This window comes from Astatotilapia calliptera, chromosome 16, assembly GCF_900246225.1.
Source record: "Astatotilapia calliptera chromosome 16, fAstCal1.2, whole genome shotgun sequence".
In the NCBI taxonomy this organism is placed as follows: Eukaryota; Metazoa; Chordata; class Actinopteri; order Cichliformes; family Cichlidae; genus Astatotilapia; species Astatotilapia calliptera.
Window position 1 is genome coordinate 16,721,576 of NC_039317.1, and position 19,448 is coordinate 16,741,023.

The window sequence follows — 19,448 nt, forward strand, 5'->3', positions numbered from 1 at the left end:
TGTAGCGGGCAACATATTTGCAATCCGAAATTTTTTGCTTTCAAAACAACGTTTTATAGTTGTTTAACACACACGCACACACACACACACAAAGCGCAATTGTAAAACAGTTTAAGTAGCGAATATCCTGATCTTACTTTTTCTAAACTCCATGCAACTCCTCCTCTCCCCCACCCCCACCGTACGGTCCTGTTTCTACCTGATGAGAGAGTTTTTCAAACGCAACAAGTTCTGATAATCCTGTGATGTACATATTATATTGTTCTTCTTTTTTCACCCTTTTTTGTCCTAAACTTAAGTAGAAGTATCCTTCGCCATCTGGATGCCAGACACGACTCAGTACTGGAGCCTGGAGGGCTGTTTTTCATCAGAGCAGTTATCCGGGAATAACAAGGGCGAAAAGCGAAGAAAAGAAGCTGCGTGTTGTTTTCTTTATGCTACTACGAGAAGTCATGTCGCGCTATTTCCCCACGATCATCTGTTGTTTGGCGACAATATCTGCGCTCCTGCTGACCAGAGAAACGAACAGTACGTACAAAGATTTTGTTTGTTTTATTTATGCTTGGATGGGCTTAAGCTGAAATGAAATGAACTGGCAGGTGTTGCAATTAATGCTGTCCAAATCTGACTAACTGGCTAGAGTTCTCTTACTGAACAAGCAAAAAGAACTTAAACACTGAACATGAAGTAAGTGAAGTACAACCAAAACAGGAATAACACTTTTTGAATAAAGCGAAATGTTGCAGAAATCTGCACATTTTGCATCACATTTGTTTTTGGGAATGTTGATTAAATAGAGATTACAATGCTATTGCTTTTGCCATGCCTATTTCACGTTTTCATTGTCTCATTAAAACAACTACTTGTACCAGTTTGTAAAGAGAGAGCCAGTTTGATATTGGGAAGAATCGAGTTCGGCTCAGGTACAGACACAGCAGTTCCAGTTTCTCATGTAGCCCTTTGGGAAAAATTAGTTACCTGCAGGGACACCAAAAAGCTAAGCGTAATGTTTGTGCGTTTTTTCGGGTTACATTTTTACTTTAATGGCAATTGACAGGCTGTAGTCATTTTGTGGAAACTTGTTTTTATTAGTTCAGGAAAAACTTTCTAAAATCTTTTAGTAGTTTTAGCTGCAAACCCTCCTCTCATTAAAAGATTTTGGCTTCTGCTACTTTAATTCATGTGACCACATATATACAAACCCTCCTGACTGGACTTGATGAGAAAGCTGTGAAGGTTAACTTTCCCATGTGTAGCATTCCCTCTCCCAAGTCTTACAGATAAGAAATTGTGGCATGAATAAGGCACGGCCGGACCACGGAGCGACGTTCAGAGCCAACTTTATTTGATTCACGTCACACCACACCAGGGCCTGTGGCTGGCTGGGGCCACTTACACCACACCAGCCCCTGAGTCCCCGTGTTTTAACACGGCGGGCGTGATTGCGGATGCCGTGCAGGTGCGTCCGCACGGCCCCGCAGACCACGCCCCACCACATACCCCCATCGCCCGATTGAGGCCGGGGAGCAATCTGGCCGAACCTACTCCCCCCCCCCCGCGAACTGGGGCGAGACTCGGCCCCTAAACATCGGCGCCCCAGCCCCTGACCAAGCGACGGGGAAGCGTCCGTTCTGGTGGCCGCCCGCGCATCCAGCGGCAACGGCGAAGCTGGTCCGGAGGTCGGCCGCGTAGCAAACGGACGCGGCCCCACAGGCATGGCCGTGAGCTCCTGCACACAGGCGGCTGGGCAGACGTCAGGCGCGCAGAATCGACTGGTGGCAGCGAGGCTGGACTAGCCAGCCCGCCGATCCCCGGCCTAGCGGGGCTGTCCCGCTCCTCTGCCTCCAACTCCGGCTGCACAGGCTGCCCTGGAGCAGGGACCTCCGTCTCCCCGCACAGCTGCTCCGCCACCGCCTCCGCCACTCCCGTTTGGAGCGGCTCCGCGCACTGCGCCTCCGCCCCCAGCAGGCACAGCCCCTCGCCCACCTCTGGGTGGAGCGACTCCTCTGCCTCCGGCCGGTGTAGACCCTCGCCCGCCTCGTCCTCGGCCTCCGATTGGAGCGGCTCCTCCACCGCTCCCGGCAGGAGCAGCCCTTCACCCGGCTGCTCCTCCTCCTCCGGCAGGCTCGGACCCCCGCGTGGCTCGTCCACCACCTCCGGCTGCCGAGGTGACCCACACGGCTCCTCCACCGCTTCACTGTCCTCGGGACACACTTGTGGGGGTGGCGCCCGGGCCCAGAGCAGCGCTGCCAGCTCTGCCATCTTCCCCAGGTGGCGTTCGCTCTCCTTCCGCAGCTCTTCCTGTTGGCGACGCACCTCCGCCGCCTGCTTCCGCTGGGTGTCCGCTATTTCGGCCACCCTCTCGGCCAGCTCTTTCCTTTCCTGGCTCTGGTAGGTACCCGCCATGCCGCCTCCTGGGTTTCGGCACCAATGTGGCATGAATAAGGCACGGCGGGACCACGGAGCGACGTTCAGAGCCAACTTTATTTGATTCACACCACACCACACCAGGGCCTGTGGCTGGCTGGGGCCACTTACACCACACCAGCCCCTGAGTCCCCGTGTTTTAACACGGCGGGCGTGATTGCGGATGCCGTGCAGGTGCGTCCGCACGGCCCCGCAGACCACGCCCCACCACAGAAATAAACCGTGAATCCTCCCTTAGTTGTGCTGCAATAACCATAGGCTGCTGGGGGATTCCCATGATGCATTGAGTAGTTCTTCTTCACTCACCTTTCTCACTCACTATGTGTTAATACACCTCTCTGCACTGAATCATACTTGTTATTAATCTCTGGCTCTCTTCCACAGCATGTCTTCTGTCCTGTCTTCCTTCCCTCAATCAACCAGTTGCAGTAGATGGCCGCCCCTCCCTGAGCCTGGTTCTGCTGAGGGTTTCTTCCTGTTAAAAGGGAGTTTATCCTTCCCACTGTCACCAAAGTGCTTTCTCATAGGGGCTCATATGATTGTTGGGTTTTTCTCTGTGTTTATTATTGTAGGGTCTACATTACATAATAAAGCGCCTTGAGGTGACTGTTGTTGTGATTTCTAAATAAAATTGTGTTGAATTGAAAGGAAACTGAAAAAATATGACTATTCAGTTCTGTTCCCTGATTAGATCTACACAGTACTAATTCCGTATTCCTCACCCAGACCAGACGCCAAGCTGCTCTGATAGTCCTGGTTCAGGTTTTGAAAAATTGATCCTATTTGGATTTGTAGCTGTAATTGTGAAACTGGTGTTTTACCTTATGCAAATCTGCTTCTTTCTTGTTTCTATTTTTACGCTGAGGTCTGAGCTTTAATAGTGTTTCATGCTCTTTACAGGTCTCCAGGTGATTGGTGGAAGTGTGACAGTGGTTCAAGGAGGCACTGCCTCCTTGCATCTTACCGTGCCAAATCATCCACACTGATGATGATTTGACGCAGATTACCTGGCAGAGGACAACCAGAGAAAAACCTCATAATGACAATTTTATCACTGTCCAACCAAGGGAAGGACCACGGTTTGTCAATGGACAGGATGATCGATTTAAATATATTGGGAATTTTAACAACAAAAATGCAACTCTCCAGTTATCCAGTGTTGCACTGAAGGATGAAGGCAGCTACACGTGCATCTTCACATTGTTTCCCAGTGGAAATCAAAAGACTGAGATTCCCCTAATAGTAAACTTTTTTTTCCTTTATTTTAAAATACTCTTGTGTTTGTGTGTGAGACAGAGACAGAGTTACTTTCACCATTCTGCTTGCATGCTGATTTATTTGTGTGCTCTTTGTGTGTATCCTAGTGCCTCCTTTCACAAACATCAAGGACAGTCTTCCCACTTTGGGCACAGAAAAGGTTTTATTTGCTACCTGCACGGCTGCTGACTCGAGGCCTCCTGCCGAGGTGAGGTGGCTCACTGATGCTTTGGGAGAAAAAGTTAGGATGACAACAAATTCCACACAGTATGACAACGGTACGACTACCACAGTCAGCTCTCTGTTTGGTGTTCCTACGAGAGAGATTAACGGTCACCAGGTCCAGTGTGTCATCAGTGGTGACTCCCTGTCTAAAGAAGAAACCCTGCCCTTCACCATACAGGTCTACTGTGAGTATCAGCTGCGGATGTAGTTTATTATTTATCTTTTATCCATGGTTGATGTATTTGTTATATTTTTTCTTGGAAATCTCTGCAAAGTTTGCTAGTGGATTAGCCAGTGGACACATCTGTCGCAATGTATGAACAGACTCAGTCGCAGGACTCTGTTAGTGAAACGATTGAACAGTTTATTTACAAAAGACAAAATACCTACAGCTCTACTGAGGGACTGATAGATATGATCTTTTTCCCAATTCTTACATTGCTAAAAGCCTTACGTGTTGTAAAGACAAAACATCCTATGTACCAAACTTTGGTTCGACTCCTTACATCATTAAATGATGTAAACAAAAGCAGTTTTACTTTGATGTTTCACAAAATCCTCAAATGACTAAAACTAATCAACTCCAGAAAGTTTGTTTTGGAGTTTGTTCTTCTTTTGTTTTGTTTTTTTAAATGAATGGGAGTGAAACATGCCAAATCTCATGACTTTGCCTCCTGTTTGTCACACAGTAGCATGTTGTCACAATAGATGGGAAAATACTTTCTGAAAGACAAAGACATCTAGACTGATTTAAAAAAAGAGCATTGTTTCACAATTATTGCTAAAGACTGAATCATGGCCTGTCCCATACAGCATCAGCCTCAGTCCCAAAAGTTTGTCGAGTTCGGATCGAAGATGTAGGAGACAGAGGCGAAACATTATTTTCATGTTATTTGTCTTTCTGCTCTTGCAGTCTCTCCCACAGAAGTGAACATCAGAGCAAAATCTGAGGACTCATTTGAGTGTGTGACAGAAGCCAATCCAAGTGCAAATTTTACATGGAGCAGGTAAAGTAGCTTGAATAACAGTTTCAGCTGAAACATTCATTTCATTGGTTCTTTTTGTTTGTCTCAAGTGACCTGTGTTTGGCCAACAGTAGCACAGTTTCTACCAGCATCCTGTTGACCAAAAGCCACAAGTCATTGTAAACCCTCATTATAAACACAGTCACCCACTGATCCAGTGTGGAAATCTCATTCTTTGTGAGCCATGTGCTTGATTTGTGTTGGGTAGATAATGTTTCTTTATTGTCTCAGTCTTTTTTTAATGAAATGTGAAATAACAAACTAAATGTCATGAAAGTGGGAAAGAACAATCATCTCATTCTCATGTTCTTAATTATTGTGTCCCTGTAGGAGCATGCTCTGCTGCTGGGGTCTTATTTGGTGTTTTGCTTTTCCTGAATGTTGTTGGGGCTGCAGCATGGTACTTTTATAAACATGGATGTTTTCAAAGGTACTTCATATATGAACTTGCATGTATCTAATATCTAGAATAATACAGAATACTTCTGATTTTAAAGCTTATGTACTTAATGTCTTAAGTGTAAAGTTTAATCTAAAGGCAGGCCTGACATCCTCTAGTAAGCCCTTTCATGTAGTTTCACCGCCCGGTACCATGAAAGCCTTATTGGCTATTGCCATACAATACCAGATTTGGCAGGTCCACCACTGGTGCTCTGTGCTTTTCATAGATGAGAAAAGGTTCACTCTGAGCATATGTCACAGACATGAAAGGGTAGAGAGGAGCCATGGAGAACATTATGTTGCCTGTAGCATCATTTAGCATGAACAGTTTGATGGTAGGTCAGTGATGATGTGGGGAGACAAATCCATGGAGGGACGCAGAGACCTCTACAGGCTGCCATTAGGAATCAGGGTGAAATCCTTGAACACATTGTCAGGCCCTACACTGGTTCATTTGATCCTGGTTTCCTCCTCTTATACAATAATGCTTGACCTTAATAGGCGAGAATATGCAGGCAGATGAAAGAATTGGTACTAATCACTCTCCTAAACCCAAAAAACTGCTGTATCTTTTTTTTTTCACTTTGATTTTCAGGGTGTCTTTGAATTTATCCCTCTGTAGGTAGATCATTTTCATTTCCATCGAACAATGTGACATCCATTTGTTCCTTACACATTACCCAGTCCATATCAGTATAGATATCCGGATGTTTGTTTGTTTTTTCCAGTATTACGAGGGGCCAAATCACATTTTTGTTACATTGTTACAAAAAGCAAAGTGCATTAGTTAGCTTGGTGCAATAGAAATATTAAACGTTCTCTTCACCTGTCCAGCACATTCTCCTCATTGTCTAGGTTAACAAACTGTAGTTAGCTCAGAGGCTGTAGTTGCTATTCTTAGTGGGGAGACTGTCATGTGTGATACCCTCTGTGGTCCTGAAGAAGCGGCCTTTGGTCCAATAAGTATGCAATTGTGCTAGTCTACCCCAATTGAACCACATGCTACATGGCCTTTTCCCTCTTTATAAAAGGGAAGCCATGAACAAATATACTGTCACTGAAGACAAATGCAGTAAAAAGATAGAAATGAATTTGATGATGTCCAAGAGTTCAAGTCTTCACTCACTGCCTGCAAAGGATTCAATAAAGTATTCCGACTTAGTTTATGATTATATTTATTTGTCAAGTTGAATCTCAGCTGCAGGTAATACAGAAGTTTTTGCTCAATTCCTTCAGTTGCAACTGAGTCTGCAATTAAATTGTACCTTTATCATTTTATTTCAAATCTACTGTTCTGGTGTACAGAGGCAACATTTTAAAAGTTGATTTGCAGCCTCTGTGAATACTGTGTCGCTATTTTGTACAGTAGGAGGTCTTTAAACCAACATGGTGGCAAGCAGCATGACACAAAACATCTGGGAGTGTGAGAAACAAAGATCACGGACCAGAGGAAGAAGACCTACAGAGAGATCAAGAGGTCAGTAACAGTTAATTTGTTCATATACTTCGTAGCTCACTTTTGTTTCTCCCACAGTTAAATAAGTCTCTGAAAAAAATGTTGGGATTAATTATATATTTTAATGTTAACTACTGTTGTGCAGTTTACTGGAGACTCAATTATAGTTTTAGTTGTGTACAAGGCATTTTACTACATCTATCTTACTTGAAAGAGCTGAGCTACAAGAAAAAAAACATTTTATTAATGTGTGCGTTAAGTGTTATAGAAGTTTAAATGTTCTTTGTTAAATCTGCTGACACTGAAAGTATTTGCATTTTCAGTTGAAATTAAATACAGGTCTAAACAAATGCTCCGTATGATCCCTCAGGAATCTCTCTGACAGCAAAGATGAACATTATTTGGACTGAAGGCTCCACCAACATGTCATTTTAAAGTCAGCTGGTAAAGAAACAGATCAACAGTCGCCTGAAGGTATATACCTTGTATACTGAACCCCCCCCAAGAAATAAACAGGCCTACAGCTTGATTAGTTTTAAGTATATTAAAATACATTGATAGTATAAATCAGCTCAAATAAAAAGCTTGAAGAACATGGTTGACTGTCAATATCAACAGTGTGAATTAAAATGTAATGAAAAATGACAGTGGACTGGTGGAAAAGCAGCTGGTTAAACATACTGCCATCTCCTCTCATAGTCGTCAGAGCTTGAGTTTAGACTCTTAGTCTTAGTTTAGTCTTGAGTTTATCTGTATTTCTAGTTCGCAGTGTCTTGTTTGATAATAGGTTGCGTTCATGTCTTTGTGTCGTCTCTGTGTCTTGTCCTCAATGTCTCACTGTAAAATCAGGTTAATAAGCATGGAGACAAGACTACCTGTTTCCTCAGTCATGTCTCTCGCTCTCTCTGTCTCTTCACATCTCTGTGTCCGTGTCTCAGCGTTTGTGTGTTCCTGTTTACTTTGGTAGTCGTCATCTCATGTGCCTCGTGTTCTGCTTTGCTTCCCATCTCGTCATGTCTATGTTTCTCTGGCTGTGTTCCCATGTTCCCTGTGTCCACTTCTCCTAACCACCTTCCTTTGTATATATTGTGTCTGTCTTCCCTTATACTTGTACGTTATGTCCAAATTGTGATCCTGTTAGTTAGACAGTTTGTATTTAGCTTCCTTTTCATTAAAAGGCTCTCCTTTGGCTGAAACTCCTCTGTGCTGCCTCCATGTCTGCAATCCTGGGTCCTCATTCACCACACACCATCAAAACAGAGAGCTGCAATCTTTTGGAAGATTGAAACAAACAACACAGCTTTCAAGAACAACTGCCAACAGCTACCACAGGATGGCAGTAATGTAAAGGATGGATTCAGACAGGTGGGGAACTTTATAGTAACACTGTTCAAGATGAAAGGAGAAAAATTGTTTTACTTTGGTACATTTTAATTTATGTGTATTTTTCGATTTGACAAGGCAAGCACTGTTTGCCTTTCTTGTCCTGTCTGCCATGTGTTAAATTACAGTAATGTGAAATGATTCCTGCTTAATGATAGAAATACAGTGAAATATTTTAATTATTTGTTCACTGATTTTCTCTAATTTTGCCTGTCGTTGCCATGACCTTCAGGATGTAGCTTTAGCATGTCTCTTCCCTTTGAAGAATCATAAAAAGGTTCTTGAAATATTTACTTGGTTTCCGTTTCTTGTTTACACCAGTCAGAACTACTTTCATCAGTTGTATTATTAATGTGGTAACTGTAGACTCCGCTGGTTAGTACGACCTCTCCTTAAGGATACAATGTCAAATTTTAAGCTTACTCAGACTTTTACATTTTGTCTTTTTTTTGCACATTATGTATTTGAAAAGCACCATGACACTATACAGCCACTGTGTGAATGCAGTTGTAGCTGGTCTGTCTGGTTGTGCTGATTGAAGCTCAGTTTTTCTGTCCTATTTTCCTCTCAGTGGTAAAAACTGTCTAAATTCTTTCATCTTTAATTAAATGATCAGTGTGGCTGCTTTACCAGGTGTATCAATTGAGTTTGACATCCAGGCATTCGTGAAAACAGATTTTATTAAATTTAACAGAGTTAGAAGTTAGCAGGGAGTTGGCGCGCTAGTTTCCATCTAAATATAATACACCATGTTCTGACTGAGAGATTTCTGAAACAAAATAAAACGTACAGATCTGCTATCACTTCCAAAATAAATGAAGACAGGAAAGTAAACAGCAGTGATGTTTGTAGGGTTACTGAAGTTGGACTAGCTGGTATATAATGGTGTGCTAGGTGATCGCTTATGACACGGCTATGTTAGCATAATATAAACACATTGAAGCTGGAGGATGAATTTTTTTCCACTCCATAAAAGTTAATTTGAGGGTTAGGGGTTAGGGACAAATGTAATCGCATAGCAGGATGCTGGAAACAGACCAAACGTCAGTCAGGAGAAAAACTGAGATAATCCATCCACAATGCGAGGTTAGTCATTAATATACTGCTGCATGGGCTGTGCTGTAGTTGCATTGTAAGGGTTAAAAAGACTGAGCTTTAAAATGATTAGCAGTAATAAAAAAGAGAGGCCGACAGTGATCACTGACTGTTTTTAGGGAGTTGTTGAGATTAAATAGAACAAGATACAAAGCATTAAAACATGTTAACAACACAACGCAGAGTAGTTTGGGCCCGGAAGCAGGATTGATCATGTCATCACTTAAAGACTAGATAGAGCTTTCCTATTGGACTTCTGTGGTACTGAAGCCCACGCAGATAGTAGTTATAATGCAGCACTTAGACCACACAACATTCACACAACACAAACCCACTGAATGCATTAATCAGTCTGTCTGATGACAGATTGCCACATAGTGCACACTATGTAATAAATAATACAGGCCTGCCTTTTGTGTGTTCCTGACAGTGAATGCACAAGTTTTGCACTAGTAAAATTTAATATAAAGCAACTTAAAGGGATTTTTAAAAAGTTTACTGATAAAAGATGCTTCTCTATTGGATTTATGTTTACTATCATTATTATTTTTATAATTATTAACTTTAAGAAAATTGAAGCTTGGCTGCTGCAGATATTTTTATTTTAACTAAAAAACACAATAAGATGTATTTTCCATGAGTAGTTAGGAAGATCAGGTTTCTCTGATCCATCATTGATCTGATCAGTATACTGACATACAAGATACACAAGGGAAGTGGACACAGCCGGGGCAAACAAGCACAAGTAGACAATCAACACAATGAGGCAGAGGAGGAATAACGAATAATAACACACAAATATCACCAGAACGCATACACTACACATAAGAGGAACAGAGAAAACACTTCTCTGAAATATGAAGTTAAAAACCTAAAGAATAAGTAAACTAAGATTATTTATTATTTTGCGTGATATTAATATTTGGTAAATGGCCTGTATTTGTATAGCACTTTACTTAGTCCCTAAGGACCCCAAAGTGCTTTACACTACATTTAGTCAGTCACCCATTCACACACAAATTCACACACTGGTGATGGCAAGCTACATTGTAGCCACAGCTGCCCTGGGGCAGACTGACAGAGGCGAGGCTGCCGGACACTGGCGCCACCGGCCCTCTGACCACCACCAGTTGGCAACGGGTGAAGTGTCTTGCCCTAGGACACAACGACCGAGACTATTTATTTAACAATAAGCAGAACTACAAAACTTGAAAGTCCAAAAGCGCAAAACACAGTTTTAAAGACCCAGGAGAATGACCCTAATATCATATTTTAATCTTTATGTTATTGTTTTTTTTCCTTTTTTTTGTCCTCATCCAGACCTTTAACTCCATACACTCAACTCAGTTGACTGATTCATAACACAGATTGGTCAAATGGCTCCAATGACTCATGCCATCCTTCAGCAGTGACAACAGTGCACTGGAGAGGAAACAACATAACTACAGACAGGAATTGCCACCTTATCATGGTGGAGAGGTTTGTATGCCCTAGTTGTCCCAGGAACTATGCTGTCAGGGGCAATTTGCCCCTCAAGGCAAATCGTTCACGGGTGAGCAACCGGAACAAGTGAAATTTAACAGACTTCTTTGATGAAAAATTCAAAAATGGTCCAACGACCATATCTCAGTTACTATGGCTCCAACCTGGACCCAGGCTCAGGCAAGGGGCTTGTTGAGAGTCACCTCTGTAGTACATGGCCCCTGACCAGGCTTAGCCCAAAGGAGCCACATCGGGCAAGATCATCTGATGAAGGATCTGTGGTGGTCCAGTGTAATGTGGATAAAACGTAGAGGCCTTGATGGACCAATCCCCAGTTGCTAGTTTGTGCTATACTGTGACAAGTGTCCCCTTTTTAAAATTTTATTTTATTATTATTATTATTCAGCAGTTTGCTTTATTGTTAAACATTGTGATAAGGAAAGAGTTATACTCTAAATGTACTGTGACATTATCTACAGTTTTTGATAACTAAGCTAGTTAGAGTCACTGCTTCCCCTTCCAGAAACTGCTCCAAAATGTAAAAGGCTAACTAGCAAATTTCACTGTTGTTGACACAAAAGCTTTCATTGTAATGTGAGTAAAAATCTATTTCATCATCTGTTTTGTGTTGTTTGTTGGTTAGGAGTATACAAGCTTAAGGCAAGTCAAAGTCTCTGGCTCAGGCTGGTTGTGTAAACACATAGTGAATGAAAAGAGGTCAGAAAGGAGAAATGCTCAGTGCATCGTGGGAAACTCCCAGCACTAAGGGTGGATTCCAGTGGCAGCTAGATGAAATGTCTGTCTCAATGAAATTCAAGGTGGAGCTGGCATTGGCACCGTGTGGGAGGAAAAGCTGACGATTTTAAGGGATCATGACTGATCCCTTAGGGGCCATAGACAACAGTAGTTTTACTTAGTTTTGTTTGAAATAATGATTAACCTATCACCATAGAATGTTTCCCTGACAGGGTACCTATAAGCCTTTTTGCTTCCTAGAATTGGTTGGCTGAGCAAAGAGTAAAGAAGGTAGGATGGTCCATTAACAAGAAAAGAGAAATTAAACTCATAGCGAAGTCCACATAGAAGAAACTGCTTGACTTTCCTAGTATTCCTAGTATAAATAAGATAGCTTATTTACTTCAGAAAAGTTAACATGTATTTTATTTGTTTTATTTTAATATCAAATAAAGTTATAGCTAAAAACATAAAAATTTAAAAAACATGCTTGCACATCTCAGTCTTGCACAAAATCAAAAAACCCGAGCAGAATATTGATCCATGTCTGCACAGTGTTATATTTTTAGGACTGGCATGGTTTGCAACATTAAAGCAGTCTGGCCCAAAGTGATATTTTTGTTCATGAGGTTGCACCCAAGGCAGTGGCTTCTGAAAGCTGAAGGCTCTGCTTCCCATAATACCTTTAAATATCCTATGAACCACAAGTAAACCAGCAGTCTGAGAGCAAAATGCTTTACTGGGTTGGTACAGACCTATGAGGTCTTTGAGACAAGACTGGGCCTGATTATTCAAGACCTTGTATATGAGGAGAAGGATTTTAAATATGATTGTGGATTTAACAGGGAACCAATGAAGAGAAGCCAGTATGGGAGAAATATGCTCTCTTTTTCTAGTCACTGTCAGTACTCTGCAGCATGTTGAATCAACTGAAGGCTTTTCAGGTAGTTTTTAGGATCACATTTGGATACTTTGGATAAATTTGATACACAGACCAAAGTGTCATAACTCAGCATGTGATCATGAGGTTGGGAACTGACTTCTCTCACAAAAACAGGAAATACGTGATAATTATAAGTCTTATGAGACAGAACTTCAGTCTCTCACGTGCTGTGAGGAGAGAGAGATTTTTACTGTAATTCCACTGGTTGAGTTGGCTAACTAAACTTTTTATTAGCTTCATTGTGTCTTTGTAGGTGATCTGAAACTATAGATCTGCACTATCAGTACAATTGCTAAAAATCTTTTGTATTCTAAAGGGAAACTGTCCACAGTATTGCACTCCTATCCATATACTGGGGGAAACATTTTCAGAAATTCTTCCAAAATCCCGTTTCCATATTATTACATTTAGATTTCTGTTTGCTTCCATCCAATCATTTGCTACCACTTATCCATTTGAGCTGCAGTTTTAGACATGCCCAGATCTTCCTCATCCCAGCGACTTATTTAACCTTTTCCAATAAAGCCATCTGAGTGATGTAAACTTGCCGGGCTGCTCGATTATGGCAGCTACGACATTGTAGCAAAGTTTACACACTATGCCTACTTGATCCACGTCTTTTTTTTTTTTTTTTTTTTTTTTTTGCCTGTCCCATTTGGTTCTTTAGCCATCAGAATTGTTGTCTGAAGACCAACAAGGATACCCAATGGATTTACTTTGCCAAATGGATCATCGTGGCATTGCCGTATTGGTCCATTTGGTCGATCTTTGTTTTTATTATTTATTATATTTTATTTTCAGATTTTACAGACGGGACAGACATGAGTGAGGGATAGGAAAGGAAGAAAGAAAGAGGAAGGAAAGGAAAAACAGAAGGGGAGAGGGACAGTGAGAAACGGGGGGGAGAAAAAAAATCTCCTGGATCACCTGTTGAGAGAAAAATAGAAAACAAGCAAAAAAAACAAAGCAACATACTAAACACAACACCATCGCATTAATCTAGCTAAGTGTAAACAGCAGTAAATACTAAATATTCAATGTTGTTGTGCAGCACCCAGGACAGATGTGCTTCGAAGTAGCGGCCAAGAAAGGTGTAATGCCTACTTGATCCACGTCTGACTCCGCGAACCCATAATGTTTTCACACCACTGAAGTTTTTTTTTACCTCTCTTTTCAACCAACGGCCGTCACTCTCCTCTCCAATTAACTTCTGCTTAGCTTTTCCGAGCTTCCCTCGGGTCCTCTTAATCAGCGGTCCCCAACCCCCGGGACTGGTATCGGTCCGTGAGTCGCTTGGTACCGGGCCGCGAGAGTTGAGGCTCAGGTGTGAAATGTATAGTTTTCAGGGTTTTTATCGTTTTTCAGCGTTATTTTGTTATCGTTTTTATCGTTTACTCAGTTTTCCTTGGTCTTTTCACGTGTGGCGTGTATTGCACGCACTATGCAATACATTATGCAGTTTTAGAATTTATATTCAATGTTTATTGTAGCTAGGCTCAAAGTGCTAATGCTAGCTTATTTTAATAAACAACACTGTATTTGTAAAATCATGTTACCACTAGAGGTGGCACGAGATTACAACCCATGCCACCCCTGTAGATCCGCCCTGATCAGCATGGAGTTGTGCATACTCCCTGCTGATCATCTGCAGGATTAGATGGTATGGAGCCCAGTCTAAGTGGGACTACCTGTATAAATAAAGGTTAAATAAAAATTAAAAAGAGGCTTGTTAGTGAGAATCCTAGACAAAAGGAAATGGTTTAAGGAATCTAAACAAAGAGGCACTGTTAGATCAATGAGGAGGAAGGAGCAGCTATAAAAACAAGCCCATGCAACTAACAATTGCCAGACTAGATGACTTACATTCTAATTCCAGTGATTTAAAAAGAATGAAAACAGGAGACATGTTACAGTTCATAAAGACTAAGAAGCCTTTTTTGTTTGTTTGTTTGTTTGTTTTTTTCAAAAGGTCCTGATCTTGTACCTCATTAATTTGGAAGATTAAGTCAGTTTTGACCTGAGTGATCTGATGTCTGGATGTCTGAACAGGAAAACACCCCTGGCGCTCTACACCATGAACTTAACTGGAGAGAAGAAGTAAAGAAGGGTTTAAAGAGGGATGTAGCAGGTGAGGTACTCAACTGCAAATGCGTCACTGGTAAGCTGACCTATGCTGCTGTTGCCCTGTGTTGATTTACACAAATGTTATAGTATAGAAGAAGATGTTAGCTTAGCAATAATGGCTGCTCTTCAACCTCTATCTGGGATAAAGGTAGAATCAAAATGGAATTTGGTAGCATTTAAATTTTTAATTGATGACTCCTCCAAGAAGCAAGCAAGATACATAAAAACCCCATGTATAGAAGTATCCCCTTGAAGGTACAGCTCTGTAACGATTTTTGCTGTTGCACAATTGTCCCATAAATCTATTTTATGATGTCTCTGCTGCCACCAGGCCCTAACCCATTAGTGACCAAGGATACCACGGCCTGCCCTGCACCACTGTAACATCCATCACTGCAAACATTACCACGACACAGTATAGCCTGCATTTACTGAGTGAGTCATTATATTTTCACTTGTTTTTCCACAGCATGGTTTTTAAAAAGAAAGGAAGAAAACATCATTTAGGCCTACAAATAGTTGCTTTTAGCTGTTGCTTTATTTCCCAGAGGCCCCAAGAGCAAATGAAACTGCCTACAATACATTAAAATCCACTCAGCCTACAGCACATGTACATTCTAATAAAATGCTGACACTCTATTATCAAAGTAAGTCAGAGATGTTTTTTTGGATTTTTTTTGTTTTATGAATAACAATCATAAAACATTCAAAGCTTGCATTTACACTAAAGATTTCACTTAACTATGACTATAACTGCATGTAATGAGTTACAATATGCTTATGACAGTTTGTCTTTTATGCCACAATATATTCCTAAATTGATAACTTGGTTACCACCAATTCTTTAAGTGTGATTAAAAAGAAAAAAAACCAATGGTAATGTTTGACTAAGATGGATTCTTGTAATTTATTGTATTACAGGTTAATTACTGTTAGTTACTGTTAGCTGAATCAAAAAATGTAAAGACTGAATTCAGTCAAACTGAACAATTTTAAAGGATGCAGATATAGTTGCTATTTTGAAGCATTTTGTGTATATTCAGTGAATCTGTCCATCACCTGCCACCCTGAAATGAGAATGAAAACAGGAAACACTCTACAGATCAGTTTATAAGCACTAGCAATTGTGCCTTTTTTGTATTTCTAGACTTACTGCAGGCTCACGGATGGCTTTTCACTTTCCATACTCACCCAATGCAAAGAGAACAGCCTCCTTTTAATTTAAATCCTTCATGCAGATCAAATAACACTGATGTGTTTGTGCAGCTGACTGTGACACAAGGCACTGGGACTGTCCACAGAATGCAAAACCAAACAAAGAGGCTGGATAAATATTTAACTACCTTAAAGACACTAAGTGAAGCTTCACTTGGAAGCTTTACACATGAATGGTCTCTGGCTGATCACTGATAAGGTAGTGCCAAGAAATCAACTCACATTCATCACACTTCTCTTGGTTTTACTGCATCATCTAAATTGAGGAGGAAAATTCCAATAATGTCAGCTAATAATAATATAATAATTTGTATATATTTTTTTATTTTATGATCTCCCAGAGGTGAATTACCTAAGCATTCTACCTAAGAAGCTTTCACTATTTTCTGTTTACTGGAGGATAAAATCTAAATACATTATTCCTGCTTTGTAAAACAATTATCCAACACAAATGATACTTAAACCCTTGTGCAGCACCATGTTTTCTTGACAACAGGACACAGTGGTGTATACTAACCTGAAAATGTCGCCCAGTGTTTTATTCAGATTTCATGTGAGCCCCTCTGCCTGGTTTTTGGGTCCTGTGCCACCCAATTAAGGAAAATCCTGAATGCACCCCTGAAAAGAAAACTGTAGATCATTGGTTAAATGATCACCATGCAATATTTGTTTGTGCAGACCTGCCATAACTGTGGGGGACTAGTCCAACCGGAATAGTATGGTGAGGGGAGTTTTGTTCTTCCGGTGTTCTTTGTCGTGTGCTGGCGTACGCATTAAAGTTTTACAGCGGACTAACATCGAGAGTGATTATTGGCTCGTTGCATCACACGAGAGTGCTACAAAAACCAAAAAACCCCACTCTTTTCTCAGGCAGTGCAGACAGCAAGGATTTTGTTCCTCCCTGTGATCGCCGTTGTTTTGATGTACATTTAAAGCCATGTGTGTTTCCGTCGGTTACGCCGTTTAAAAGGCTCAACAGAAAGCTGCATCCTTAATTCATCTCATGTGTGAAAGGTTTTATTTCCACCACCCGCCCACCCCTTCCCCCCTCTATCTCCCCTCTGTGTGTCACTGTCGGTATTAGTGATGGTAAATTTGATTCTTTTTACTGAATCGGGTTTTAATGAGTCACTCACCAAAGTGAATCGCATTTTTGAGTCATTTGATTCACTGAGTCAGTTGACCAGAGAGTGCAAAAAATGTACATTTTCACTCAAACTTAATTTGTTTCTCTTTTCATGTAAATCCTACTGCTAAGACGAATGATTCTAAAAGAAAACAACTATTTTATAGAGCAAAAAAGAGCAAAAACATTTCTAAAATTAAGCAATTTCCTATCAAAATTGCTTAATAAACATTTATTTTGTTTATTTTTATTTTATTAGTATTTTCCTTAAATGTGTTAAGTATATATTTTCTCATCTAAATGTCCACTGAGCTGTGAGCCAGGGGACGGTAATGCGCCTTAACATTGGTTGCCAACCAAGAAGAAGAAGAAGCTGTGAGCCAGGAGGGAGGGGGTTAGTGAGTGAGTGAGTGAGTGATTCGTCGCTCTATGATTCAGCACAGGAGGGAGGGGGTGAGCGTGTGCTGAGTGATTCGCTTACGCTTACGATTCAGCACAATAAGGGAGGGGGTGAGTAGCTCAAATGTGCTGTTAGCATGTTAGCAGAGCGATGCTACTGTGAACCGAGGAGCTATTGTCTTGATGTGAGCTTCTATTCAGGGTTTTTTCTTCCAGTTCAGAGCAGAAATTATTTTGTTAAGATACTGGATGTTGTGTTTTTCTCCACAATTTTAATTATAAGCTAGATACATTGCTGCTAACAGCAACAGGGATGAGTCAGTGAGTCAGTTGAGTTTGTGAATCATGATTCATGAGTCAGTAAAGTGATTCTCGAGTATTGAACGATTCGTTCATGATTCGCGCATCACTAGTCCGTATCCAGCCATTTTCAGCCCGGGTCCTTCTTTCTGTCTGCAAGACTCCCAAGAGAATCATCGGTCCTCTAACATTTTTGGGCTGTGGACTTTTTTCTCCCGGAAGTTGGAATGTATAAATATTATGATTAGTGGACAGCAATGATTAGCGGATGGATGGAGCTGCTTCCTTTTTTGGCAGCTTCTGCCACAACATACCGTCCATATGTGACTCTGCGCTACTACGTGTCTTTCTCGTGATCGTGTCTCTTCTATGTGCTGATATAGAAGGTATTTTGTAGTGACTAGGCTACAATGAACTGAATTTGAATGTTATATTTGTCCACTGCAGCACCTTATTTTAATTTTGACGCTTCGGAGATTTGGCGTACAAGACATATGGCGTCAATGTGCGCTGCAGGGTCTTATTATGTTTTTTTTTTAAATCAAACTTTGTGGTTCATCAAACTGAATGGTTGTGTATCATCATTTATTATCTACGCCCCCAACCTCGCTCTCTCACACACATACACACACAAAAGAATTCATTAAATTTTTATCTGAATGCTTTTTACAGCTCTCCAGGTGACTGGTGGAAGTGTGACAGTGGAACAAGGAGGTACTGCTATCTTATCGTGTTATGTCACTGGTACCAATGATGACCTGACACAGATTACCTGGCAGAGGAAGACGAGAGAAAAACCTCACAATGACAATTTCCTCACTATCCTACCCAGAGAGGGAGTGCAGTTTGTCAATGGAGGTGATGATCGATTTAAATATATCGGGAATTTTAATGACAAAAATGGAACTCTCCAGTTATCCAATGTTGCCCTGAAGGATGAAGGCAGATACACGTGCATCTTCACGTTGTTTCCCAGTGGAAATCAGAAGACTGAGATAACTCTAAACTTGCTTGGTATAAAAAACATAAAACAAAACTTTATTTCAAATATTGTGGGTGTTTGTTTGTGAGACAGACATTTTACCATGTTGCTCGCATGTTGACTAATTGTGTGCTGTAACTCTCCTAGTGCCTCCTTTCACAAACATCAAGGACAATCTTCCCACTTTGGGCACTGAAGAGGTTTTATTTGCTACCTGCACGGCTGCTGGCTCGAAGCCTCCTGCAGAGGTGAGGTGGCTCACTGGTGCTTTGGGAGACAAAGTGAGGACGACAACAAATTCCACCCAGTATGACAACGATACAACTACCACTGTCAGCTCGTTGTTTGGTGTTCCTACGAGAGAGATTAACGGTCACCAGGTCCAGTGTGTCATCAGTGGTGGCTCACTGTCTACAGACAGAAGTCTCTCCTTCACTATACAGATCTACTGTGAGTATCAGCTGATGATGTAGTTTAATATTTGTCTTCTTTTTTTTATACTGTTGACTTAACAATTTTGATTATTAAATCAAATATTAAAAGTACACATGCACACCCAGGATTAACTGATTAAACTGCAACTGCAAAGCAATACTATATAACTTAATTACTTGCTACCAGTTGATCTGTGTTATCTACTCATGCAACAGAAATAGCTTCATCAATTATGGATAAAATAAAAGTAATAGCTGCACTTTTTTAAAACTATACCCTGCATCTTTGTTTTGAACAAAAGCAGACATAAACCCTCAAAACTTCATACTTTCAGGTAACCTTAAGTGTTAAGAGTTGACATGGTTTTGCTTTTTTTTCTTTGTTCATGAGTTAATTTG

The 19,448-nt window shown here is 41.0% G+C and overlaps 1 protein-coding gene and 1 pseudogene across 7 annotated transcripts in view; both read left to right on the top strand.

The window, feature by feature from the left end:
• The first annotated feature begins 2,404 nt into the window (after positions 1–2,404).
• On the top strand, positions 2,405–6,797 carry LOC113007574 (poliovirus receptor-like; annotated as a pseudogene).
• Positions 6,798–7,094: 297 nt separating this feature from the next.
• The window catches only part of LOC113007416 (nectin-3-like), a 30,453-nt gene continuing 18,099 nt past the window's right edge, over positions 7,095–19,448 (top strand). For 2 of the 7 annotated variants that reach the window (XR_003269906.1, XM_026143957.1), the window contains exons 1-3: positions 17,690–18,019; positions 18,306–18,647; positions 18,763–19,065. Coding sequence is in view for 6 of the 7 variants with exons in the window: in XM_026143957.1 (XP_025999742.1) it covers positions 17,902–18,019; positions 18,306–18,647; positions 18,763–19,065 (763 nt within the window). In the remaining variant the exon portion in view is untranslated. Of the gene's footprint in view, positions 7,306–7,533; positions 8,197–10,629; positions 10,789–14,438; positions 14,598–17,689; positions 18,020–18,305; positions 18,648–18,762; positions 19,066–19,448 lie in introns of those variants that run through there. The other 5 variants (XM_026143958.1, XM_026143961.1, XM_026143960.1 and 2 more) reach the window with 5 other exon arrangements.